The 27,948-nt window shown below is 45.5% G+C and overlaps 1 protein-coding gene across 13 annotated transcripts in view; it reads right to left on the bottom strand.

Annotated features, from left to right (window-relative positions):
- ppfibp2b (PPFIA binding protein 2b) overlaps nucleotides 1–27,948 on the bottom strand; it is a 79,851-nt gene that overhangs the window by 26,833 nt on the left and 25,070 nt on the right. For 11 of the 13 annotated variants that reach the window (XM_041838278.2, XM_041838266.1, XM_041838274.1 and 8 more), the window contains exons 3-6: nucleotides 20,525–20,748; nucleotides 10,513–10,599; nucleotides 9,347–9,460; nucleotides 4,338–4,478 (exon numbers count right to left, since the gene is read on the bottom strand). In XM_041838278.2, coding sequence (XP_041694212.1) covers nucleotides 4,338–4,478; nucleotides 9,347–9,460; nucleotides 10,513–10,599; nucleotides 20,525–20,748 — 566 coding nt within the window. Of the gene's footprint in view, nucleotides 1–4,337; nucleotides 4,479–9,346; nucleotides 9,461–10,512; nucleotides 10,600–14,360; nucleotides 14,719–20,524; nucleotides 20,749–27,948 lie in introns of those variants that run through there. The other 2 variants (XM_041838276.2, XM_041838279.2) reach the window with 2 other exon arrangements.

Genomic DNA, 27,948 nt, shown 5'->3' with positions numbered 1-27,948 from the left:
GGTGAGGGTAAAGGGACCTCTGGGGGGCAGATCTGTACGGTGCCATGTTAAACACAGTTAAACTGTCACACTGCCAGACACCGTAAACAAAGTTTCTGAGCTACTTTGCAAGTTCTCAAAGTGCAAATGTGAAGACTGCCTTATCTGGCTGCTGGCCAGAGGATCCCTTTACTTCCCTGAGGAATTGGAAGGCTTCGAAGATTAAGGACAGCGAGTAAATTCCTAACTAGATTATTAACATTTTGGCCAACTAGAATTCAACCAAAGTGTTTGTTTGATAGAAACAAGTGAAACGGTAACAAACTTTTGATTTTATGTTTGGAATCTTTCACTAGAGTAGAAAAGTCCATTCCCTGAGAAGGGAGGGGCTGGGGTGGTGGTTTAATGTCCTAATCTTGGATACGCTGACAGAAATGCCTAGCTTGTGGACAGAGGAAGTGTCATATGAAAGTCCCAGTTGATGTTACACTGACAGTACAGCTGATGATAAGACACATTCCCCCTCTATATATAGCTGTATGTTCTGAGCTTGGTGGTCGAGGGGAGGTCTCTGGGGTGAACATGTTCACACTTGTGGAGTGTTCCAAGTGAATTTCTGCCATTACCCCTTGGTGCATGAAGGCTAGCAGCTGTCTCTTCCAGGGACAGTGTTCGTGGATTAAACAAATGCAGACTGGTTTCAGGTTACCATGGCACCGCAACCGGCGTGGAGTCCCGCTCTGCCCGGATATCATGGATTTATGGGACGAGGTCAAAGACTCATGACCCGACAGGCTGTGTACATTACATGGTAAACCCACGAGCTTCCCTCTCTGTCAATAACACTTACAGTGAGGGAAAAAAGTATTTGATCCCCTGCTGATTTTGTATGTTTGCCCACTGACAAAGACATGATCAGTCTATAATTTTAATGGTAGGTTTATTTGAACAGTGAGAGACAGAATAACAACAAAAAAATCCAGAGAAATCCAGAGAAACACATGTTTTAATGAGGGAAATAAGTATTTGACCCCTCTGCAAAACATGACTTAGTACTTGGTGGCAAAACCCTTGTTGGCAATCACAGAGGTCAGACGTTTCTTGTAGTTGGCCACCAGGTTTACACACATCTCAGGAGGGATTTTGTTCCACCCCTCTTTGCAGATCTTCTCCAAGTCATTAAGGTTTCGAGGCTGACGTTTGGCAACTCGAACCTTCAGCTCCCTCCACAGATTTTCTATGGGATTAAGGTCTGGAGACTGGCTAGGCCACTCCAGGACCTTAATGTGCTTCTTCTTGAGCCACTCCTTTGTTGCCTTGGCCGTGTGTTTTGGGTCATTGTCATGCTGGAATACCCATCCACGACCCATTTTCAATGCCATGGCTGAGGGAAGGAGGTTCTCACCCAAGATTTGATGGTACATGGCCCCGTCCATCGTGCCTTTGATGCGGTGAAGTTGTCCTGTCCCCTTAGCAGAAAAACTCCTCCAAAGCATAATGTTTCCACCTCCATGTTTGACGGTGGGGATGGTGTTCTTGGGGTCATAGGCAGCATTCCTCCTCCTCCAAACACGGCGAGTTGAGTTTGATGCCAAAGAGCTCGATTTTGGTCTCATCTGACCACAACACTTTCACCCAGTTCTCCTCTGAATCAGTCAGATGTTCATTGGCAAACTTCAGACGGCCCTGTATATGTGCTTTCTTGAGCAGGGGGACCTTGCGGGCGCTGCAGGATTTCAGTCCTTCACGGCGTAGTGTGTTACCAATTGTTTTCTTGGTGACTATGGTCCCAGCAGCCTTGAGATCATTGACAAGATCCTCCCGTGTAGTTCTGGGCTGATTCCTCACCGTTCTCATGATCATTGCAACTTCACGAGGTGAGATATTGCATGGAGCCCCAGGCCGAGGGAGATTGACAATTATTTTGTGTTTCTTCCATTTGCGAATAATCATATCAACTGTTGTCACCTTCTCACCAAGCTGCTTGGCGATGGTCTTGTAGCCCATTCCAGCCTTGTGTAGGTCTACAATCTTTTCCCTGACATCCTTGGAAAGCTCTTTGGTCTTGGCCATGGTGGAGAGTTTGGAATCTGATTGATTGATTGCTTCTGTGGACAGGTGTATTTTATACAGGTAACAAGCTGAGATTAGGAGCACTCCCTCTAAGAGTGTGCTCCTAATCTCAGCTCGTTACCTGTATAAAAGACACCTGGGAGCCAGAAATCTTTCTGATTGAGAGGGGTCAAATACTTATTTCCCTCATTAAAATGCAAATCAATTTATAACATTTTTGACATGCGTTTTTCTGGATTTTTGTTGTTGTTATTCTGTCTCTCACTGTTCAAATATACCTACCATTAAAATTATAGACTGATAATTTCTTTGTCAGTGGGCAAACCTACAAAATCAGCAGGGGATCAAATACTTTTTTCCCTTCACTGTACTACTCTGTCCCCAAGACAACTCTGCATAATGTCACTGTTACCAACAGTTACAGAAGTTTGCTCATGTTATCGCAAGATTCTGAATCAGATAGCGATTTACTTTCGAATAAATGTGCCCCTCACGTCCAATCTGCTGTGTAAATGTGTTCAGCGTCTTTTTGCGCTCACCAGAATGTCTGGAGCACAGCCTGCCCTTCTCCACGCTGCCATTTCTCATCTGCCCACTGTCTGTCAGCGGCTCTCGTTTAGGCCCCGCCAAGATTTTGTGTCTCTGGCAATTTCCAGCCCTGCTTATCAGTCTCTAAATCGCCGTTTGGGGCAGCCGGGGCGTTTGGGTTCCCTGGGCCTCAGCGGACGTCCACAACGCTAAATTATGTTTATTTAACAAGGCCAGATCCTCTGGTGACAGACAGACTGGGGGTTGTTACTGGGCTGAGGCTCTGGTGACAGATAGACTGGGAGTTGTTACTGGGCTGAGGCTCTGGTGACAGACAGACAGAGAGACAGACAGAGAGATAAAACACTGCCAACATCACAGGCAAAGTCTGCCTCTCCTCCTCCCCTCTTTTTCAAGGTCTCATATTCGCATGCTGCAGCGCCATTTGAGAGCAGCTGGGTGTGATACAATGAACAAAGCAGCACAAAGGGCTCATTGAGGAGAGGCGGAGGTGCTGTTGCTGGTGAACTGGACTGGGGTGTTTGTTTGGAGTAGTTGGTCAGGTTGTTGGAGTTGAGCTGACTGCATGTGGTCGCACCTGCCCCTTCTCCAGAGGGATGACGCAACACATAACATGAGGTGGAATCCAGCAAGCACACGGACGTGTCTGACTTAGCTCTGGATACAGTCAGAGGAACTAAATGAATTAATGTCAGCAATCAAACAGTTGTATAAGCTCTTATAATGGACAAACGTCTTCCAGTTACTGTGAACAGTTACAATTGTACTTCTAATATTATTGTAACTGTTCACAGTAACTGGAAGACTCATGTCCTTTATTAGCCCAATACACTAGAGCAGAAAGCCACAGAGCTGGTCTGGTCATGGCAGTTCCTAATAAAGTTATAAAATGGTGACCAGTCAGTGGATGACCAGGGCTCTGACAGACCTACAGAGGAGGTGCTCCTGTGAGGGGAACTTTACAGCCTGTCTAGGGGGCCACCTGTCTGTCTAGGGAGAGTGTTTGATCTTCTTGGGGTGTCCCATTGGGGTGTCCCAGGCTCTGGAGACCACCTGTTTCTCTTTACTATAAACCTATAGGTTTGGAGTGGCCATATAAATGGGTCAAAGTGAACCTACAGACCTACATGTTTATGCCGTTTTAACTGAAATCCTTTGTTCACTACTCCTGTAGTCTCTTTTCCCCAGCCATGTAACTCTTCTAAGACTGAAAGTGAGGCTACTTGTGAATTGCTATTCTCAAGGTAATAGAGATTTCATTTTCTTCATGCCAAGTTTCTCCTGAAGTATCTGAAAGCTCTACATAGGCCTGCTGACACATTAGAGCACATTGTGGTCTGTGCAACATCAAATAAACATTCCACGTGTGGTTTCTACCCAGCCAGCCTCAAAGAGAACAACAGGTGGGTCATGAAGCTGGTAAAGGCACTGAGAGACCACACTGAGACCACACTTGCTACTGATGGAATTATGTTGTTTTTCACTTGGCATTCCAGTCCTGTTCGAACTAGAAAATATACTAAGTTGGCTCACTTCATAAGGCTTTGTGGGACTCTTGTTAACAGCTGCGGGTTAATGGTGCCACCATACAAAGCCCTGAGTGGAGTGCTTTTCATTTTCAGAATAGGCTGAGTTTAAGTCAAGTTTAAGTTATGTTTCATGGTTAACCAGCTCAGTGTGTGATTCTTACATGCCCATCCTCTCCCCTCCTGCCAGCCTGTACTACAGTACTCTACCTCAGCTTTGTTCTGTTGGTCCTCGCTGCTGTCGTTGTGGTTCTGTTCCTCGTCCATGCCGACCAGCTTCAGTTTCAGGTAGGAAACCTCATCCATCAGATCTAGTTTCTGGGTCTCCAATGAGGTTCGGCTCAGCAGCTCCTGTGCCGCACACAGCCACAGAGACACACACATTAACACTCCCCTACACACACACACACACAAAATGCATCCACTGACCAGGGTGACCAGAGTGCAGTACAAAGTCAGTCGCCGCTCCACTGGGCACAAAGTTTCCCCAAACCAACAGTTCAGCCTGGGAGCCAGGGCCCTGCTCCGCTAAATGCTACACACAATGCTACGTGGCTCTATGTTGACCTCCTCTGTCTGACAGAGAGAGAGAGAGAGATTGGGGGGAGCGAGAGAGAGAGACAGACAGAGCGAGAGATCAAGAACAAGTGAGACACAGAATCCTAAGTGAGAAACAGTCTCTAAAAACTGTCAAAAGACCTAAGTGACATAGACTGTCACTGTGGAGAGAATCAGAGAGAGAGAGTGTGTGTGTGTGTGTGTGTGTGTGTGTGTGTGTGTGTGTGTGTGTGTGAGCTGTGACTATAGATTTCACACACAGTAAACACATTTCCCTAACGCCCTTTGGATTTCCCAACACCCCTCATCACTAGAGGCTGATTTTGCTTCCTGTTCCAGCGAATGATACTACTTACTCTCTCTACTACAGACCAAGATTCACTATCACTTGTCATCAAAATAACTTCCCATCATACTTCTGAATTAGGTGTCCCTTACCAGGCAACTATACATAGGCCTAATGATCTGCAATAAGCTATTCTAAATATATGTGACATCACATGGAAAAGAACAACTACACACCACCAGATAGACACATAGACTGACTGTGTAAACCCCTATAATCACCACAGCTCAAGGGAAATACATTGAAAATGAAATCTGTTAAATAAGTTATGGCACCCTGTGACATTTGCAACCCAACACCAGCATAACTTCGAGCGGGATCAGCTGAGAATTTAGAAGCAATTTGAAGGTATTTTCTGTGAAAGCCTATCAGCTAATGCTGCAGCTAACTAAGCCTGTTGAAATCCTTCTTTTGAGCTAATTATGAACTGAAACACATGCAGGCTGTGGCCTACTGATATCCAACTATTCAATTCAATTCAATTCAATGGGCTTTATTGGCATGGGAAACCAATGTTTACATTGCCAAAGCAAGTGAAATAGAACTAATCGTTTACCTAATGTAGGAACTAGAACTATCCGTTTATCTAGGCTTGATTGGACTCTGTTGTACTGGCATCCCTCAGTGGCATGTGGCTCTGAGTAAGTATAGGTCTGATGAGTCTATTGATGAAATAATCTGCCCAACACACTCAATCATTAGCTTTTACTGGAACTGGCAGCAGATACTGATAATCATTCTCTTGAGACTCAGAATAGCCATCTCCGTTCCAGGTTCAGAACAGCAGTGACAAAGAATAACCTATAAATTCACCAGGCCTAATAACACCCCAGACAATGAGTATGGTTACATGCATGTGATTATTGTGATTATTGTGGATAGTCAGATTAAGATAATAGTTTGATTATGCTGTGCAAGAAGAACGATTTCCCTAATAATCCTGTTTACATGGACACATCTGAAATCAGGCTTCCTAATGGCACTCTGATAAATGCAGAAAATGACCAATCAAAATAAACTTTCTTCCAAAACAACCATGTTATTTTTGGGAAGCATATTTGATTCCGAGTTGAATGTGAAAACTACTTCTAAGACGCATACATACAGTTGTTCTGAAGTCAATTGACTCGCGCTAAAGAGGGAGGCTCGCTCGGCTGGTGCTAGAACATGCACAGATCATATACACCACTGGAACGCCGATTAAGGTGTTTACATGTCCTAATAATTTGAAAGATTGCTCAGAAAACCAGGTGTTTTAATCATTCTATGCTTACTTCGATTTTGACCGTACTCCGATTTAGATAAGCAGAGTAATAATCTGCCTACTGCCATAATCAGTTTAATATTGAATTATTACTGTGCATGTAAACATACTCATTGTTTGAACAGATCTCATTAAAACTTCAATGGGGCCAAACAATGTGAAGATCGACAATGTCTGGTTATCAATGGAGGTCTAACACTAGGGTCCAGCTGACAATTCCCAGTCACACCACAGAGCGCTGTAGACAGTAGATAGTGGCTGTGGTCTCTCCAATATAACCACATTAAGTATTTACAGTGGGGAAAAAAAGTATTTATTCAGCCACCAATTGTGCAAGTTCTCCCACTTAAAAAGATGAGAGAGGCCTGTAATTTTCATCATAGGTACACGTCAACTATGACAGACAAAATGAGAAAAAAATATCCAGAAAATCACATTATAGGATTTTTAATGAATTTATTTGCAAATTATGGTGGAAAATAAGTATTTGGTCAATAACAAAAGTTTCTCAATACTTTGTTATATACCCTTTGTTGGCAATGACACAGGTCAAACGTTTTCTGTAAGTCTTCACAAGGTTTTCACACACTGTTGCTGGTATTTTGGCCCATTCCTCCATGCAGATCTCCTCTAGAGCAGTGATGTTTTGGGGCTGTCGCTGGGCAACACGGACTTTCAACTCCCTCCAAAGATTTTCTATGGGGTTGAGATCTGGAGACTGGCTAGGCCGCTCCAGGACCTTGAAATGCTTCTTACGAAGCCACTCCTTCGTTGCCCGGGGCGGTGTGTTTGGGATCATTGTCATGCTGAAAGACCCAGCCACGTTTCATCTTCAATGCCCTTGCTGATGGAAGGAGGTTTTCACTCAAAATCTCACGATACATGGCCCCATTCATTCTTTCCTTTACACGGATCAGTCGTCCTGGTCCCTTTGCAGAAAAACAGCCCCAAAGCATGATGTTTCCACCCCCATGCTTCACAGTAGGTATGGTGTTCTTTGGATGCAACTCAGCATTCTTTGTCCTCCAAACACGACGAGTTGAGTTTTTACCAAAAAGTTCTATTTTGGTTTCATCTGACCATATGACATTCTCCCAATCCTCTTCTGGATCATCCAAATGCACTCTAGCAAACTTCAGACGGGCCTGGACATGTACTGGCTTAAGCAGGGGGGACACGTCTGGCACTGCAGGATTTGAGTCCCTGGCGGCGTAGTGTGTTACTGATGGTAGGGTTTGTTACTTTGGTCCCAGCTCTCTGCAGGCCATTCACTAGGTCCCCCCGTGTGGTTCTGGGATTTTTGCTCACCGTTCTTGTGATCATTTTGACCCCACGGGGTGAGATCTTGCGTGGAGCCCCAGATCGAGGGAGATTATCAGTGGTCTTGTATGTCTTCCATTTCCTAATAATTGCTCCCACAGTTGATTTCTTCAAACCAAGCTGCTTACCTATTGCAGATTCAGTCTTCCTAGCCTGGTGCAGGTCTACAATTGTGTTTCTGGTGTCCTTCGACAGCTCTTTGGTCTTGGCCATAGTGGAGTTTGGAGTGTGACTGTTTGAGGTTGTGGGCAGGTGTCTTTTATACTGATAACAAGTTCAAACAGGTGCCATTAATACAGGTAACGAGTGGAGGACAGAGGAGCCTCTTAAAGAAGAAGTTACAGGTCTGTGAGAGCCAGAAATCTTGCTTGTTTGTAGGTGACCAAATACTTATTTTCCACCATAATTTGCAAATAATTTCATTAAAAATCCTACAATGTGATTTTCTGGAGAAAAAAAATCTCAATTTGTCTGTCATAGTTGATGTGTACCTATGATGAAAATTACAGGCCTCTCTCATCTTTTTAAGTGGGAGAACTTGCACAATTGGTGGCTGACTAAATACTTTTTTTCCCCACTGTATATTCAGCATGACCTTGTGAGATAATGTAATAAAAGGAAATGGTATTTCTCAGGGGGAAGAAAGGTTTTCCCCTAGACCTGTGCCTATGTACAAAGGCAACAAAATCAAAGCAACACAATCTGCTTGGCATTTGAGGCCAATAAAACTGATAAAAAAACAAAATATTTTTTTATCACTGACATTTATGGGGAACTAAACAGGCTTTTTGATTCTTAAATTGGGTAGCTTTGTGTTCCAGTGTTTGGAATGCACGTAACAGCCTGATAAGAGATGTCAGCAGATGTAGCTCAAGCGATCCTTTCTCTCACACCCCCTCACTCCCGTCTCTGACAGTCAGAGCACAAACTGGACAACTCTCACCCTGTCTCCCTCCCTACCTTTCCACAACAAACATGGTGCACTGACTGACTTACTTCCTAGTGTCTTCTTCATACCTGCTGGTGCATAAGGCAGAGACAAGACCTCTACAATTTTGAAGATCCAAAGCCTGCTTGGCAGCCTGTCCTGGTACACACAGCTACATTTATTTTAGTATGGGTGCACCTAAACTGTGTGCATTGAGAGGAAATTGTGAGAAAGTCTTATTTTCCCTCCATTTTTATGTGCTGCTCTAGCTTCAGAAAGAATATGCTGTAATTATTGTAAGATTATGCAGTCTGCTCTTAGTGGAGGCCACTACAATAAATATCTCTGCTCTTATAATGCCATGGAGTCAGTCAGCCAGAGAAAGTAACCTTGTAAGATTGAAAGATAGTGAACTTTGAAAGCTATCCCTCCATCTTCTCAGTGACAAACGTTGTGCAATCGAGGTGAGTCACTCACAGGAAGCGACAGAATTCTATGTTAGTAAGAATGGCATGAATGAAACCACACCTCTTGTTACTAATTTACCACACACCTACTTCACACTAAAGGAAACAGAAAAAGAACAGGTTGTTGGTTCCATTTGTCACTAAGCTACAGAACATTGTAATCTTTAAATGTGCTATAAATCACACATTTACAAAATACAGTCAATTCAATTAATCTAAGACTAAAACAAGACTTAGTTATGTAGGAAACAAGTAGAGGTTGAAAACATCAATATTTAACTCCAAGCTAATATGCTGAGCACAGGTAAAGTAGTGGTAGTAGTGTCTCTCTCTTACCTGCTGTAGCATTTCCTCAGTGGAGTTGAGTTTGTGATGGTGCTCCTCCAGAGAGCTCTCCAGGTCTCTGATCTTCTCTCCTTGGGCCTCCACCTGGTCTGTGAGCACACTCACCTACAGTACAACCCACAGACAGGACACCTTACACACATTGAGAAATACCTCCTCTCGCCTGCTCTGGACTGGAACTACCCGTATGCTAATAGCACTAATTCCTCTGACAACACACCGGTAGTTTCACTTCATTCCTCAGCCGGCGTAGAACTCTATGTCAACAGCCAATGTGAAATATCATGAAAGATAACCTACCCTTGACTTGACATGGTTCACTGAATTACAAAAACTGAGCTGAGTAAACTTAGCCTCTTTCTTTGTCTTGGTGGGTCAACTCTGGCCAGCCCACAAGGAAGCAGGTAAAGGGGAAAGCAAAGCAGTAAAGCACCTTGGGGGAGGTGGCAGCCAATCATTTTATCAGTCAACTGGCACAGGCCTGTTGGCCAATCAGCAGCGTTTGTCAGAGGGGCTTGAGGAATGTACTGGCGTGTGCGAAAGAAAGGGCTACTTTGGCACAAGGCTGAGATAAAGCTAGTTATGAGCAGCACACGTTGAGGCAGACAAGACATGACAGAGCCCGAGGAGGAACTACTGTAGAAAGAGAGAAAATATAAATATACACTGTGTAGCCTAGATTACAGATGTAGAAGCTACCAATTACACAGATGTAAAAAACATGGAGCATCGTGACAAATCACAGTACAACCAAAGACAGAGGCATTGTCCAGACACGTTTGTTTGGGAAAAACAAGAAACTAGGGGCGTACTGCGTGACTGAGCTCCTGTGCTACACACAACAGCCTCCAGCCCCATTGCCTGCCCTGGACAGTCTCACCTCTCTCTCTCTCTCTCTCTCTCTCTCTCAACAGGTCACACATCTTGCTGCTGTGATGGCACACTGTGGTATTTCTACTACGGCGGAGTCTCTCAATAGCAAGGCTATGCTCACAGAGTCTGTACATAGTCAAAGCTTTCCTTAATTTTGGTTCAGTCACAGTGGTCAGGTTCTCTCTCTCTATGCCCACCCCACCCCCCTCTCTCGTCTCTCTAAAAGCGAAACGCTAATCCTGCAAGAGTCACGGTGGGGCTGAGAGATGACAGCAGCACCTTACCTGGAGAACCAGAGACTCTTTGTCCCCCTCTAAGCGAACCAGACGCTCCTGATAGCTCTCATTGTTCAACGGGGAGCGGAGGTTAACCTGCAAAAACACACAGAGAAAAGAGGAGTCAAGAATGGGCGGAGGGGGAGGAAGACTCACTGAACAGGTTCAACAACTTAACCAATCAACAATTCACCTGCACTGACCCCATAAAAGAGAATAAATAAGTATTGTGTTTTGTAATATCTTCCCATATGGTCTAGCGCAGGGATCATCAACTAGATTAATTTTTTCTTGAGCGGATGGTCAGGGTGCCAGAACATATTTACAAATAATTTGTAGACTGCAAATGTACCTTTATTTATTTTACCTTTATTTAACTAGGCAAGTCAGTTAAGAACAAATTCTTATTTACAATGACGGCCTACAACGGTCAAACCCGGACGACGCTGGGCCAATTGTGCGCCGCCCTATGGGACTCCCAATCACGGCCGGTTGTGATACAGCCTGGAATCGAACCAGGGGGTCTGTAGTGACGCCTCAAGCACTGAGATGCAGTGCCTTAGACCACTGCACCACTCGGGAGCCCATATATCTATCTATAATGCGTGGGAATACTTTGGAACAGATTTCCAATCACTTGGAGCGGATTTGCTGGTGTTTTTACAGTCTTTTATGTCCACCAATATTATTTTTTAAATCTCAGAATACTTGAGGTGACAAATAAAATCACCCGCAGGCCAAATTAGGCCCGCGAGCCACCAGTTGGGGAACCCTGGTCTTGCAGTTAGGATTCCTTGTTTACACCTTGGCGGCCCAGGTTCGACTCCCGGTAGGGGAACACACTTTCTCCACTGCACTGTTGTCTGAACTTCATTCCGTGTCAGATACAGTATTACTGGCTGCAGCCAAAGCCAAGACAACTGCCTGCTGGAAGACTGCTCCATTTCAAACAAGGTTTCTAATATGAGGTAGCTGGTGGAAGACAAGAATAGTAGTAGACCTATGTTAACACCCAAATCTGAGCGCAGGTGAGAATCTTAACATGTTTAACATCACAACAATGTGACATGTTACCACGTGGCTCTGGTCACTAGAGACATGGCATTAACATACAAAAACACACCCTTTGGCCCCCAACATCAGATACAAGGAAATAATAGCGTTTTCACTGATTTGCATAAGAAAACATATAATTTCTCCTAATAATATATAGTGTGTTGTGTGAAACCTGTGACCTGTAAGAGCCCCTCTACAGAGGAATACAGTTTTTCCTCTCTCTCTGGACTCAGTCAGCTGACATGGAGCATTAGGACGTCTCCTCAACCAACCACTACATCCATGCAAACACCCTGTTGGATACCGCTTGTCTTACTCAGCCCCTGAGAACTCCTCCAGAGATGTCTTAACAACATGGCCTTGACTTAAGCCTTCGAGCTGTACAAATGCCCCATGTGATCGTCTTGGGGACCTGTCATAAGGGTCTGTCACAGCAGGAGAAAATCCATACCGTGACTTGTCAGCAGCGCTGAGCTGGCGGGGGTTCTGTGGGGTTTTGTCTCCCTGTACGGTTTCAGATAATCCTGTCTTTAATAGCGCTGCCTGGTCCTGGGGGCCACTGCCTCGGACTGTACTGGCAGCACACATATAAAGACCTGTTTCTCTGAGGTCATTTGAAAGGGCAGTCCCCTCAGAAAGAAGTTTCACAACTGACTTTCTAGGAGGTAGTGCAGGTCCATACCCACTCACTGTCCATTACTGCTTGAACTCTCTGAAACTCAAATGTAGTGTGTCCTGCCCTTCTATGTACTAGTAACCTAATGTAGCAGGCGTAAAATAAACGCCATAGCGGCGTTCCTTTCTTTCTGGTCCTGACGAGAAAAAAACTGTCGGGGGAGGTTATCTTCTGTGCTGTTCAACCAGTCCAGTAAATGTGGAGGAGGAGTTAAGATGGAGTGTCGCCTTGTTAAAGTCCAAAAGAGGAAGTCAGGTCACAGGCTCTCTTTCCATTTCCCCTGAGAACTGGGTGTTGAGAGGAAAGGTGTGAGGTGAGTGCATGTCAGTGTCATATTTCATAAAGTCTTAACTTAATACTTACTTTGCCCTTCTAGGTACCCCATGATTGATGTTGAACATGGTTACGTTAAACAATGCACCAAAGCAAAATCTATACCCAGGTTCCTGCTGTGCTGCTAGATGTCCAGAAGATGAAAGGGATTGGTTACAGCACTTCCTGAATCCTGTCAGAGTCCATATGGAGATTTCTAGCAGTGATTAGAGTCATTACACTGACTGTAAACACAAGCCAAGGCAGAGGTGAGCCAGCCCCGTTCTCTGTCACACAGACAAATGACCACTTCCCTTCCTTTTAAGTGATATTACACAAGCTACAGAGAACAGGGTCGTGTTCACTAGGCATCAAACGGATGAAAAGGGACTGAAACAGGGAGGGACTACCTGAACTTTTGCAATAGTAAACGCTTGTTGTGGTTTTCCATTGCAAAGCATTTTTCTAAGGTGTGCATTAATGAATACGACACCTAGCGCTGTAGTGTACTGGACACACATGGACAGAGAGCTCAAACAATTTGCTATGGAAACTATAGAGGCATCTTTCTCAGGCTAAGCCACAATGACATTTCCCTTAACCCCTCTCTTTTCCGATGAGCTAGTGGCTGTTTGATGCCTCTTAAAGGCACATTCTAGGCAGAAAGAGTAAGAGCCATGACCAAAATATTATCCCCCTTTCTAAGAATGCATGACGACTGTACAGTACAGTAAGCAAGAGGGTTACCGCGTACTCTAAACGGCCTTGAATGTTTCTGTTGCACTTTAGTTTTATGGTGACCAGCCCCCACAGTGTTATTGTAGGTAATACTCCTCTCTTTCTATAAAATAATGTTAGGAGTGGTTTACTATGGCTGCATGCTGCCCACTTTGGCTTCAGTGGTTCCACCTCTTGACATGCCCTAGCTCCATTCCACTACCTAATAACTCACAACAACCATAACCAGGCTTGTACAAGCCACTAAATTAACTCTCCTTTTGACAGTCACACCAAGACTGCAATAACATGTCCTACCTTTAAATTGAATTTCGAACCCTGGTATGTCTACCAAACAAAACACACCTTCTCAATCAAGTCTTCCTCAATGGTGATTTCATGGCAGCTTTATACCCTTACTGTATACCCAGAGACCATGATCAAGTCGCCATTGATTTTGGATTACACAGTGCTGTGATATCACATAATCACAAGACAGCATTATGAAGACATAAGAATAACAGTGCCAAGGCTCTCTTTACAAAACAATCCTCAGCTGGTTGGTGTTGTAATGCCTGTCATCTGATAACAGGTTTCCAGCCAACACAACACAAAAGCTCAACAGGATTCACAACTCCACTCAACTTCAAACTAGTGGAAATGCATCAGGAAAAACTATTACCAGACTGGACAACAACATCTCATGGGAATACAGATCTCATGATATGGTCCCTTTCTAATTTTGTGCAGTTCATTCTTACAGTTCACTGTTATCTTCCTCCTCAAGTAACATACAGGTGTAGGATTGTAATTTGAGCCAGTTTGCTACAGCGGGAAAATAATCCTGCAGCAACAGGAAATATGATATATTATGTGGATTATAATTAATGGACATTTGTTTAGGGGTTGTAGTGTAAATTACAAACTTCAGAAGCCTTTTAAAACCTCAAATACCCTACAGGTTTGCATTGCAGGAATGTTCTCCTTCAACAGGGTGTTAAAATGAAGATCCTACATCTGTACCTCTCTCTTTCTATCAAGAATGTAGAAGAACAAGCCAGAGACAACAGCCAACATAAGAGGCCCATGCACTCACCTTTTTAAGCCAAGTGAAATGCTTATAAAAGTCAATATCACTCTCCATGGTATTGGCCCATCGCTGCCTGAGCTTCCTCTGGGTTCTGGAGTGGCTTATCCTGGCAGTGGAGAGACTAGTGCTGTGGGGAGACTAGTGCTGCGGAGAGACTAGTGCTGCGGAGAGACTAGTGCAGCGGAGAGACTAGTGCAGCGGAGAGACTAGTGCTGTGGAGAGACTAGTGCTGCGGAGAGACTAGTGCTGCGGAGAGACTAGTGCTGTGGAGTTCTGGAGAGATGCAGCCTGGAGAGGACAGGACCTGCTCGGTGCTCAGCTGCGTTGTGACGTGGAGAGCCAACTGTCCAAACCCCGCCACCCAGAGAGAGAGAGAGAGAGAGAGAGAGAGAGAGAGAGAGAGAGAGAGAGAGAGAGAGAGAGAGAGAGAGAGAGAGAGAGAGAGAGAGAGAGAGAGAGAGAGAGAGAGAGAGAGAGAGAGAGAGAGAGAGAGAGAGAGAGAGAGAGAGAGAGAGATAAATATATGTCTGCTGCTGCAGCCAGGTCCCCAGCATGTGACTGAGAAAGAGCACCCAGCCAGCACAAAGCAGAGCAACAGGCTTTAATGTCAGCCTAGACACAGACCATGCCAACTCTCTCTCTTTCACTTGCTTGCTTGGTTTCTCTCTCGCTCTCTTTTACTCTCTCTCTCCTCGATGCTCTCCTGAACTGTCTTTCCCGATGGTCTCTCCTGAACGGTCTTTACCGATGGTCTGTCCTGAACGGTCTTTCTCGATGGTCTCTCCTGAATGGTCTTTCTCGATGGTCTCTCCTGAACGGTCTTTCCTGATGGTCTCTCCTGAACGGTCTTTCCTGATGGTCTCTCCTGAACAGTCTTTCCTGATGGTCTCTCCTGAACAGTCTTTCCTGATGGTCTCTCCTGAACAGTCTTTCCCGATGGTCTCTCCTGAACAGTCTTTCCTGATGGTCTCTCCTGAACAGTCTTTCCTGATGGTCTCTCCTGAACGGTCTTTCCTGATGGTCTCTCCTGAACAGTCTTTCCCGATGGTCTCTCCTGAACGGTCTTTCCTGATGGTCTCTCCTGAACGGTCTTTCCTGATGGTCTCTCTTGAACAGTCTTTCCTGATGGTCTCTCCTGAATGGTCTTTCCTGATGGTCTCTCCTGAACAGTCTTTCCCACCCTCTCCTCTTATTAACTTAAAGTCACAATACAAGCCTGAACTGAAACACTGTGGCTTAAGATGAGAGGGAGCACCATTTAAAGAAACATACACACATCTCTCTCTCATTCCCGCTCCATTTTAATCTACCTCTTCTTATCTCTTCAGACCAATGCAGCAACAGCCCTCCTACCATTTAGCTTCAGACTGGAATTCATTCTCTGGACGTCCCATTTCCTGTTTATGGGACCTTTCTTTAAAAGTCACTCAGCCCCCTCCCCACTGCACCATTTGGCTGCCTCTGACAGTTTTATGTACACACTTCACAGAGCACAGGGGGTGTGTGACATGTATGTAGGGCATTCTGCAACAGGCCTCTTCCATGCAGAGTGCAATTAATCATGGGTTACAGTCAGTGAGGCTCAGACTCATACTGTTTGTAAACTTACTGTGAGACAGATGGTCCTCCTTGCAGAGCTTGACTGCAGTAAAGTCAATTAGACTCAGAGCACAGTGTGACTGTGAGGCATGATGCCTTTAATACATTTACGTGATCCTACCTCTAAACACCCTACAGTGTATGTTACCATGGTCCAGATCACTCCTCTATCTCTCTCTCATTCTCCACCCTGGGCATTTCCTGCTTGACTCACATGGGAGAAACTAAGCCACTTGGACAGGGAGCGGGAGTGTGGGTGGCTGGGTATCAGAGACCACTGCATATGATACATGACATGTCCTCTCCTGAACCACAGAGGCTGCACAGAGAGACAACAATGCATACATACCATTGCCAGACATAAAAAGAAACCAGTTTGGTAATCCATATTGTGTGGATGTGCTCTGATCATGTTCCCAGCCATGTTTTGGAACTGGAACAAGAAAGCAGAGTGCTCCAGTGACTCCATCGCTACAGTCACTGCTTGCATGGCTTGCTACAGTCACTGCTTGCATGGCTTGCTACAGTCACTGCTTGCATGGACTGTACACTCTGTCCTGCACCTGGCTATGTTGACAGCTGAGTTAGACAATCACCAGGATAACTCTCTCTCTTTCTCTCTTTTCCCCCTTCCCTGCCTCTATTGCCCTCCTCCCTACTCTATTGTCCCCCCTCTATTGCCCCCCTCCCTCTCTCTATTGCCCCTCTCCCGCTCTCTATTGCCCCCCTCTCTCTATTTCCCCTCTCCCGCTCTCTATTGCCCCTCTCTCTCTCTCCATTGCCCCCCTCTCTCTCTCTATTGCCCCTCTCCATCTCTCTATTTCCCCTCTCCATCTCTCTATTGCCCCCTCCCTCTTCCTATTGCCCCCTCCCTCTCTCTATTGCCCCTCCCTCTCTCTATTCCCCCCCTCCCTCTATTGCCCCTCTCCATCTCTCTATTGCCCCCGCCCTACTCTATTGACCCTCTCCTCCCTCTATTGCCCCTCTCCTCCCTCCTCTATTGCCCCCCTCCCTCTCTCTATTCACCCTCTCCATCTCTCTATTGCCCCCCCTCTGTCTATTGCCCCTCCCTCTCTCTATTTCCCCCTCCCTACTCTATTACCCCTCTCCATCTCTCTATTCACCCTCTCCATCTCTCTATTGCCCCCCCCTCTGTCTATTGCCCCTCCCTCTCTCTATTGCCCCCTCCCTACTCTATTGCCCCTCCCTCTCTCTATTGCCCCCTCCCTCTCTCTATTGCCCCCTCCCTCTCTCTATTGCCCCCTCCCTCTCTCTATTGCCCCCTCCCTCTCTCTATTGCCCCCTCCCTCTCTCTATTGCCACCCTCCCTCTCTCTATTGCCCCCGCCCTACTCTATTGACCCTCTCCTCCCTCTATTGCCCCTCTCCTCCCTCCTCTATTGCCCCCCTACCTCTCTCTATTCACCCTCTCCATCTCTCTATTGCCCCCCCTCTGTCTATTGCCCCTCCCTCTCTCTATTGCCCCTCCCTCTCTCTATTGCCCCCTCCCTACTCTATTTCCCCCCTCCCTCTCTCTATTGCCCCCCCTACTCTATTGCCCCTCTCCATCTCTCTATTGCCCCCCTCCCTCTCTCTATTGCCCCCCTCCCTCTATATTGCCCCCTCCCTCTCTCTATTGCCCCCCTCCCCTCTTTATTGCCCCCTCTCCCTCACTCTTTTGCCCCCTCCCTCTCTCTATTGCACCCTCCCTTTCTCTATTGCCCCCTCCCTCTCTCTATTGCCCCCTCCCTCCCTCTTTCTCGCTTTCTCTCTCTCAAATAATCACTCCTTGTAGAAGTCAAGGCAACAACTTTCCCTTTAAAACACAATCTTCCGCCTCGTGCTTGACTTCTGCACCTGACCCCTCTCTTACAGTCTGACATTCTCTGATTGACAAACAATAGCTTCAGGTCAGCGATAACGAGCATCACATGGTCTCTCTCCTTCCTGCCAATAACGTACGGAGGGAGCTTTATCACATTCCCTCTGTGGAGGGGCTCAGCTCCTCAGAGAGCAGTGTGTTGGGAGTCATTGAGGAGTGTGTGTTTGATCTTGCTCCGGGCCAATAGAGAGGGGAGGGGAAGAGGGAGAGGGGGGTCTCAGTGAAGAGACCGTGTGGCGTGTGAGACCCCTGTTGTACAGAGAGAGCAGGGCCTCTCTGACTCAGACAGAGGGAAAAACAAGAGCCTTTCATTGGCCACTTAGCCCCGCCAACAGGTTGTTTACCGCAGCCTCAGCCAATGACACGACTGTGTATTCCATAACAACGCACATCAACAATCGGCTCTATGAACAGTGGCAGTTGCATCATGTGCTTATCATTTCCTAAATATGATCAAAATATGTTAAGTGCCTGCATACCCTCGTAAACCTAGTCATGAAACATTTCACAGACAGCCAACAAATAAAGAAAACAACGCAGAAACAAGCATGACATTCACAAAAAATCTATAGGCTAAGAGCTCGATGTGCTGATAGAGCTGAACAGACCACATAAAACAATACTAGTTTACTATAGAATACTACATTAGAGTAGCTGCCTTGGCAGCAGCTAATTGGGATCCTTAATAAATACAAATACAAATACTTACTATAGACTTCTGTAGTAAACTGTAGTATACTGTAGAATAGTACTGTATACTACACACTCTCCGTTCAGAACCCAGTTCTACCTACCTACCTACCTACCTACCTACCTACCTACCTACCTACCTACCTACCTACCTACCTACCTACCTACAGGTTATGGAAAAGGAGAAAGCCCCCCACTTCTATGTCAAAGATAATAAAACAAAAACTCTTGAGTAAATACTACAGTAATGTCCCTAAAAACATTACAGTAAATACTACATTATACCTTACTACAGTCCGCAAAAATCCTACAGTAAATACTACAGTATACCACAGTCCGCAAAAACACTACAGTAAATATTACAGTATAGTACAGTCCGCAAAAACACTACTACTTTACTATAGTATATACTACTATTTTTTTACTAAGTATTTATACTATAGTAAACTGTAAATACTACAGTATACTACAGTAAATACTGTAGTGTTTTTACAGTGAATACTACAGTAAAGTCAGCAAAAACACTACAGTGAATACTATAGTAATCCTACCATAGTATACACTATAGTATTTTTTAATGTGAGAGTGAACACATGAAGAATTGATTCAGACTTACCCTCTAACACCCCAGAGTGCTTCAGGTGTGTTGAGGTGACCAGACAGACAGAACATAGCAAACAGAGTGAGTGTAGTGAGTAGAGAGAGCGGAACAGTGAGTGTGGAAAGTAGGAGGAAAAGAAGAGAGGAGTGATTAGAAAGAGGGAGAGAGGGGAGAAGTTATGAGTAAGGCGAATAGAGGGAGTAAGGCAGGAAGTTGACCTCAGCCCTATTAGGAGTCTCCGAGGAACAAATTTAGTCTTTAAAACATGGCCAGCCTTAGTTCCCAGAGAGAGACCCAGCCAGGGCCAAAATAAGACCTGTTCACAGTCCCAGTCCCAGTAAGACACAGTCCCACACAGTCTGTCCCAGACACAGTCCCACACAGTCTGTCCCAGACACAGTCACACACAGTCTGTCCCAGACACAGTCACACACAGTCTGTCCCAGACACAGTCCCACACAGTCTGTCCCAGACACAGTCCCACACAGTCTGTCCCAGACACAGTCACACACAGTCTGTCCCAGACACAGTCACACACAGTCGTCCCAGCCACAGTCACACACAGTCTGTCCCAGACACAGTCCCACACAGTCTGTCCCAGACACAGTCACACACAGTCTGTCCCAGACACAGTCATACACAGTCTGTCCCAGACACAGTCACACACAGTCTGTCCCAGACACAGTCACACACAGTCTGTCCCAGACACAGTCCCACACAGTCTGTCCCAGACACAGTCACACACAGTCTGTCCCAGACACAGTCACACACAGTCTGTCCCAGACACAGTCACACACAGTCTGTCCCAGACACAGTCACACACAGTCTGTCCCAGACACAGTCCCAGACACAGCCCTGCTAAGACCTAACAGCACCCAGGAATAGTTATAGGTCTGTTCAACACTCCTACACAGCTGCTGCAATGAATCAACCCTCTCTCCTTCAATGTGTTACAAAGAGAGAGGGAAAAAAATGAACCCAATTGTGTATAATGAAAAGTATTTTGACAGCATACGGCTGACTTTTCTACAAGTTTCTGGAAGTTTCTGCCACAGCTGTGAAATCCCAGAGATAACATGCCTCAAGTAGAAGTAAATCAGACCACATATTTACTGGCCTGTAAACAACCACGACACCACATGTGAATTGTGCACTATCGACATCATGCCACATCAATAAATAGTGCACTGCTAATGAGTAGGATTTTTATTTGATTCTGAGCAAATAATGAACTAATGATAAAACTATATTATCTGTTTATAAACTATATTGTTAGACACAGAAAGATGACGATGGTTGCTAGTGATGGTTGACAAAAGTAATGGTTGCTAGAGATGTTTGGCAAAAGTAATGAAAAAATACAGTTTCCATAGATCCAGGTGTGCTCCCTGCTACTTACCGAGCCCCTGTCTGAGCCCCTGTCCACGTCCAGCCAGTCCATCAGCATGTGAGCGGTTCTGCTGGGGACGTGGGTCCTAAGGGTGTTCCTCTCCTCCTCTCTAGGCTGCAGCTCCAGGGCCAGCCTCAGGTCCTCAACCAGCTGCAGCACCTGCAGGGGCCCCGCGCTACCTGAGGAGCCCAGATCAAACAGGCCATTGGTGTACTCGGCTGCAGCCTTGGAGCCTGCCGGGGACAGAGGACAAAGAGTCATTATAGTGGACAAGATAGTATATCAGCACATATAAATATCTATCGCAGAATCAGACCCACTCAGCTCCATCTATTTTATACTATACATCCACGTGTCACCTGGATCGGCTCACTAAGCTAATGTCTGATCCAGCTTCATCATCATCTGGGAGCTGGAGAGCAAGTTAAGACTTCCTCCATAAACACTCAGACATCTGGAGCCAGTTGGCCTATCGTTACAGTATGCTGCAAGGAAACCATATGAACACAGATTCCACTGAAGACGTCCAAAATCAATGAACTGGAAAGAAACCTGCCTGGAGAGCTACCATACTGTAGGTTTTTGCTTCAACCCTAATCTTGTGCGCCTGATTCTAATAATTAGCAGGTTGATTAGATTAATCAGAAGTTAAAACTGGGGTTAGAGCGAAAAACCTACAGAAGGGTAGCTCTCCAGGAATAGGGTTGGAATTAAAACCTACAGGCAGTGGTGGAAAAAGTACTCAATTGTCATTGAGTAGGGCGGCAGGTAGCTTAGTGGTTAAGAGCGTTGTGCCAGTAACCGAAAGGTCGCTGGTTCTAATCCCCAAGCCGACTAGGTGAAAAATCTGTCGATGTGCCCTTGAGCAAGGCACTTAACCCTAATTGCTCCTGTAAGTCGCTCTGGATAAGAGCGTCTGCTAAATAACCAATTATTATTATTATTATTATTATACTTTAGTAAAAGTAAAGATACCTTCATAGAAAATGACTCAAGTAAAAGTGAAAGTTACCCAGTAAAATACTACTTGAGTAAATGTCTAAAAGTATACTTAAATAAATATACTTAAGTACCAAAAGTAAATGGAATTGCTAAAATGTACTTAAGTATCAAAAGTATAAGTAAAAGTATATACCATTTAAATTCCTTATATTAAGCAAAACAGACAGCACCATTTTCTTGTTTTTGTTTTTATTGACAGATAGCCAGGGGCATACTCCAACACTCAGACATAATTTACAAACGAAGCATTTGTGTTTAGTGAGTCTACCAGATCAGAGGCAGTAGGGATGACAAGGGATGTTCTCTTGATAAGTGTGTGAATTGGACCATTTTCCTGTCAAAATGTAATCAGTACTTTTGGGTGTCAGGGAAAATGTATGGAGTAAAAAGTAAATTTTTTCTTTAGGAATGTAGTGAAGTAAAAGTAAAAGTTGGCAAAAATATTAATAGTAAAGTACAGATACCCCAAAAAACAACTTAAGTAGTACTTTAAAGTATTATTACCTAAGTACTTTACACCACTGCCTACAGGACGGTAGCTCTCCAGGAACAGGTTTGAAGTTAAAACCTTGTCACACCCTGACGTATGGGACACTAGTATGTTGAGTCAGGGTGTGGAGTTCTACGTTGTATTTTCTATGTTCTCTTTCTAGGTTGTGTATTTCTATGTTTGGCCGGGTGTGATTCCCAATCAGAGGCAGCTGTCGCTCATTGTCTCTGATTGGGGATCATACTTAAGTAGCCTGTTGGCACTCATTAGTTGTGGGTTCTTGTTCCGTGTTAGAGGCTTGAATTGTGTTTAGCCTTAGGACTTCATGTTACGTTGTTTTGTTCGTGTGTTTATCGTTGAAATAAACATGTATGCATTTCACGCTGCGCCTTGGTCTGACCCGTCCTTAAACGAACGTGACAGAAGAACCCACCAAAAATGGACCAAGCAGCGTGCCCAGGAGCAGACATCATGGACATGGGAGGAGATCCTGGACGGAAAGGGATCCTGGACATGGGAGGAGGTTCAGGCTGGGATGGATCGCCGTCCTTGGAAGGAGACAGTGGAGGCCCGGTTTAGAGAGGAGCAACGGCAACACAGAAGGCGTCAGCCGAGTAGGAAGCCCGAGAAGCAGCCCCAAGAGAATGTTTTGGGGGGGCACACGGGGTGGTTGGCGGAGCCTGGGTTCAGAGCAGAGCCAACTCCCCGTACTCACGCTAGGAAGCGTGTGACCATGCAGGCTCCGTGTTATGCGGAGCTACGTACTGTGTCGCCAGTGCGCCGGCACAGTCCTGTACGTCCTGTGCTAGCACTACGCATGTGCCGTGTGAAAATGGGCATCCAGCCAGGACGGGGTGTGCCGGCTCAACGCTCCTGGTCTCCAGTACGCCTCCTCGGTCCAGCATATCCTGCGCCGGTTCTACGTACTGTTTCGCCAGTGCGCGTGCACAGCCCAGTGCGTCCTGTGCTAATGCCACACACGTAATGTGCGGAAGTAGGCATCCAGCCAGGACGGGTTGTGCCAGCTCTCCGCTCCAGACCTCCAGTCCGCCTCCACAGTCCGGCCCGGCCCGTTCCTGTTCCTCGCACCAAGCTAGTGGTGCGTGTTCCCAGTCCGGCCTGGCCCGTTCCTGCTCCCCGCACCAAGCCAGTGGTGCGTGTTCCCAGTCCGGCCCGGCCCGTACCTGCTCCCCGCACCAAGCCAGTGGTGCGTATTCCCAGTCCGGTCCGGCCTGGCCCGTTCCTGTTCCTCGCACCAAGCCAGTGGTGCGTGTTCCCAGTCCGGCCCGGCCCGTTCCTCGCACCAAGCCAGTGGAGGTGTCGCCAGTCCGGCCCGGCCCGTTCCTGTTCCTCGCACCAAGCCAGTGGTGCGTGTCGCCAGTCCGGCCCGTTCCTGCTCCTCGCACCAAGCCAGTGGTGCGTGTTCCTACTCCGGTCCGGCCCATGCCTGCTCCTCGCACCAGACCAGTGGTGCGTGTTCCCAGTCCGGCATGGCCCGTGCCCGTTCCACTGGTGCCTGGTCCGGCACCGGTCAGCTGCTCCACTCCGGAGCCAGAGCAGTCCGCTCCACCGGTGCCTGATCCAGCTCCGGTCAGCTGCTCCACTCCGGAACCAGAGCAGTCCGCTCCACCGGGGTTCAGTCCAGCTCCGGTCAGCAGCTTCACTCCGGAGCCAGAGCAGTCCGCTCCACCGGTACACAGTCCAGCTCCGGTCAGCAGCTTCACTCCGGAGCCAGAGCAGTCCGCTCCACCGGTGCCTGGTCCAGCTCCGGTCAGTGGCTCCAGTCCAGACCCAGACGTCAGCCCCTCTCCAGGTTCGGGGTCTCCCACACCAGGGTCCAGACAGGGCTTGGAGTATCGTGGGAGGAAGGAGAGGGGAAGCAGCGCGCCGAGGTCCAGACCAGACCAGGGGCGCAACGGGGAGGCTGAGAGAATGTGGTCGTCACGCCCGGAGCCGGATCCGCCTCCGAGGCGGAATGCCCACCCGAACCCTACCCTGTTATGTAAGGTTTGTGCGGTCGGAGTCCGCACCTTTGGGGGGGGGGGGCACTGTCACACCCTGACGTATGGGACTCTAGTATGTTGAGTCAGGGTGTGGAGTTCTACGTTGTATTTTCTATGTTCTCTTTCTAGGTTGTGTATTTCTATGTTTGGCCGGGTGTGATTCCCAATCAGAGGCAGCTGTCGCTCATTGTCTCTGATTGGGGATCATACTTAAGTAGCCTGTTGGCACTCATTAGTTGTGGGTTCTTGTTCCGTGTTAGAGGCTTGTATTGTGTTTAGCCTTAGGACTTCATGTTACGTTGTTTTGTTCGTGTGTTTATCGTTGAAATAAACATGTATGCATTTCACGCTGCGCCTTGGTCTGACCCGTCCTTAAACGAACGTGACAAACCTATAGGAGGGTAACTCTCCAGGAACAGGTTTGAAGTTAAAACCTACAGGAGGGTAGCTCTCCAGGAACAGGGTTGAAGTTAAAACCTATAGGAGGGTAACTCTCCAGGAACAGGGTTGGCGTTAAAACCTACAGGAGCGTAGCTCTCCAGGAACAGGGTTGGCGTTAAAACCTACAGGAGGGTAGCTCTCCAGGAACAGGGTTGGAGTTAAAGCCTACAGGAGGGTAGCTCTCCAGGAACAGGGTTGGAGTTAAAACCTACAGAAGGGTAGCTCTCCAGGAACAGGGTTGGAGTTAAAACCTACAGGAGGGTAGCTCTCCAGGAACAGGGTAGGAGTTAAAACCTACAGGAGGGTAGCTGTCCAGCAGGAATAGGGTTGGAGTTAAAACCTACAGGAGGGTAGCTCTCCAGGAACAGGGTTGAAGTTAAAACCTACAAGAGGGTAGCTCTACAGGAACAGGGTTGGAGAGCCCTGGGTTAGAGCAACAAGTGGAAAGTGTGGAACCTGAAAGAAGAGAGCTTACATTTGGCAGCTAATCCCAGATCATAGAGAGGATCAGAGCAGCAGTGTATTATCATGGCATCTTAATGCTCCAACACACTTCACCCTCCCTTTTCCTATTAGCCTACTTCACACTAGCATCAGATCAAGGCAGAACAGGCCAATATATCTCCTTTGTTTTTCCATTATGTAACTAGAGATGATGTGACCTACGGACAGTTCTGGAAATAGGACATTGATAAGGCCATGGTAAAATACTACATCTGGTTAAGACCAGGGAATGCCTATTTGCCCTAGAAGCCTGTGAGTGGGTATCTAAAATGATTTGAAACTGACCTATGATACTGGGGTGGGCCATAAGGTCACCTGGGCCTGTGGACAGAGGAGTCACACGTGTCAAACTCTTTCCACGGAGGGCCGAGTGTCTGCGGGTTTTCGCTCCTCCTTGTACATAATTGATGAATTAAGGTCACTGATTAGTAAATAACTCCCCTCACCTGCTTGTCTAGGTCTTAATTGAAAGGAAAAACCAACAACCTGCAGACACTATAACCCTCCATGGAATGACTGACACTCCTGCCCTAATGCCTTCACACTCAGCTGACTGATGTAGCATGATATCATAATGATGATTTTTGTTCCTATTATTATGTTGAAAAGCCAAATGCTAAAGGAAAGTAAATCAGGGGGAAAAACTGGTCGTCTTGGTAGGACTAGCCTGATCCCAGATCTGTGTGTGCCGTCTTGCCAACTCCTATGGTCAATGTCATGACATGCAGCACAAACAGATCTGGGACCAGTCCATATCCATGTATACAAACAGCCTTCTTTTCACTAAAAGAAAAACATGCAAAGAAACTATGGTACATTGAGTGCATGCTTTGGTTGGCTTGACTTTTGAGGAAAATTGAACAAGAACACGATGTAGAAAAAAAACTAGATTTTCCGTAAATATGCCTGTGCCTGCCTGAGGGCCAGTGGGCATACGAACACAGAGAGGAATGGATTATTCACGCATGCTCAACTGCATCTCGCTAAAAATATCATAACTATGGGTATCTACAGCCAAATAGCCCTGTTTATTGTTCGTCTAATATCTAGTATATAATCTGCTTTATTCAGATCACAAGCCTGTTACAAAACACGTTTGTTCAATAAAACGCCCGAAACAACAAGTTACCAGGCCAGCTCAGTTCTACAGTAGTGTAGTATTTACTTCTCTTTGTGAGAGCATGGTTTGGAGTTGGTTGAGGTTTCCAACTACTATCCATATAACTAATTAGTATTATCCTAATATAAATTGACAATAAGTGAAAAACACAAAGAAACCAATTATTCAACTCAAGATGATAATAATAGTGTTTCTCTCATCTGATTCAGATGCTCCAGCAATAACCAGTAGGTGGCATATTTTCAAGTCCATCACCGCTGCAGCAACTCATTACCTGCATATTATATTAAATGTCAAGTGCCTTTCAGAGATGTTTCCAGCATATACTATTACGGAAAACGATGTCCTAATACTCAAATGTAATCAGACCAGTATCTCAAAATATGGCTGATGATTGGTACTAATGCCTTGTTGATGATTGGGATTCCTCGCAGTAATTACATTTTGATTCTATTCTATTTGTAGTCCTTGAGAATCAAGGCTGCATATGAGATAATGTTTGGCAACAGTAAAGTAATTAACTTGACTTGTTATTGAGCAGATCTTATTGTGGTAATTGCAATGATTAACTTGTGAAGATCCTGATTTAGACCTTGAGGTTAACTCGTTTTCACCTTGATCAGTCAAGCATACTTGACTGTTGATCCCGATCTCTTGTCATGGTGGCTTGACAGAAAGGGAAAGACCAATGGCATGAATCTCAGATGTATTTAGATTTACACAATAAAACACTGCTGTGACGAGGATTGCAAAGCTACTGGTAATTTACCAAAGTTACCAGAATCTTCAGTAATTTTGGTAATTAACAGAAAAACTATGGCAATCTATTGTAATTTTGGTAATTTATACTTGGATAACTTTTTTTAATATACTGTATAGTATTCATTTATTATACCTGTGTCCATATTGTCCATGAGTTTCTAGTAGATAGACCATATGTTTAAAGAGAAAATAGCCTAATTATTGAAAAAAGCATCTAATTAACAATGGGATTATTTTCAATTACCTCTGTAACTCTTCCAACTATTGACTTTTTTCTCAACTGCCACCAGTTTGACGCCAAAACATTGACAACAAATACATATTGACATAGTAAAATTAATACAAGTTTGTAAAAATAATTACGGATATTTCATGCTAAAACACTTATATAAAACACCAATGGTATTCACTAAATGTATGGTTTTATTTACGATAATGCTTTACCTTGTTGTCATTCTATTTTTGTTTTTAAATAATATTTTGTATTTTACATGTGATAAAGGCACACAGATGGCCAGAGATTATTACAGACACCTGTGATAATCTGAAGCAACCAAAAGGGCCACTAGATGTTTTGTGATAGATTACATACAATCCTTGAAATATACAACAATTCTGGTAGTTTAATGGTAAACTTAGAAAGTTTCCAGTAATATACCCTCCCTTTGCAACCCTAGCAGTGACATTCCCCTACATACAGAATAGTGGTGCTCGGGTCAGCTGTTTGTTCACCTGCACCCTGCCCGCAATTGCTAATAACCCATCCGCAACCACCCGACTATTTTTATTTTTATTTCACCTTTATTTAACCAGGTAAGCCAGTTGAGAACAAGTTCTCATTTACAACTGCGACCTGGCCAAGATAAAGCAAGCAGTGCGATAAAAACAACACAGAGTTACATATGGGGTAAAAAAACATAAAGTCAAAAATACAACAGAAAATATATATACAGTGTGTGCAAATGTAGCAAGTTATGGAGGTAAGGCAATAAATAGGCTATAGTGCAAAATAATTACAATAGTATTAACACTGGAATGCTAGATGTGCAAGAGATTATGTGCAAATAGAGATACTGGGGTGCAAAAGAGCAAAATAAATAACAATATAGGG

This window comes from Coregonus clupeaformis, chromosome 6 (genome assembly GCF_020615455.1).
Source record: "Coregonus clupeaformis isolate EN_2021a chromosome 6, ASM2061545v1, whole genome shotgun sequence".
NCBI lineage: Eukaryota > Metazoa > Chordata > Actinopteri > Salmoniformes > Salmonidae > Coregonus > Coregonus clupeaformis.
Note: the sequence above shows the minus strand (reverse complement) of the source record. Positions and strands in the feature narration are given on the sequence as shown.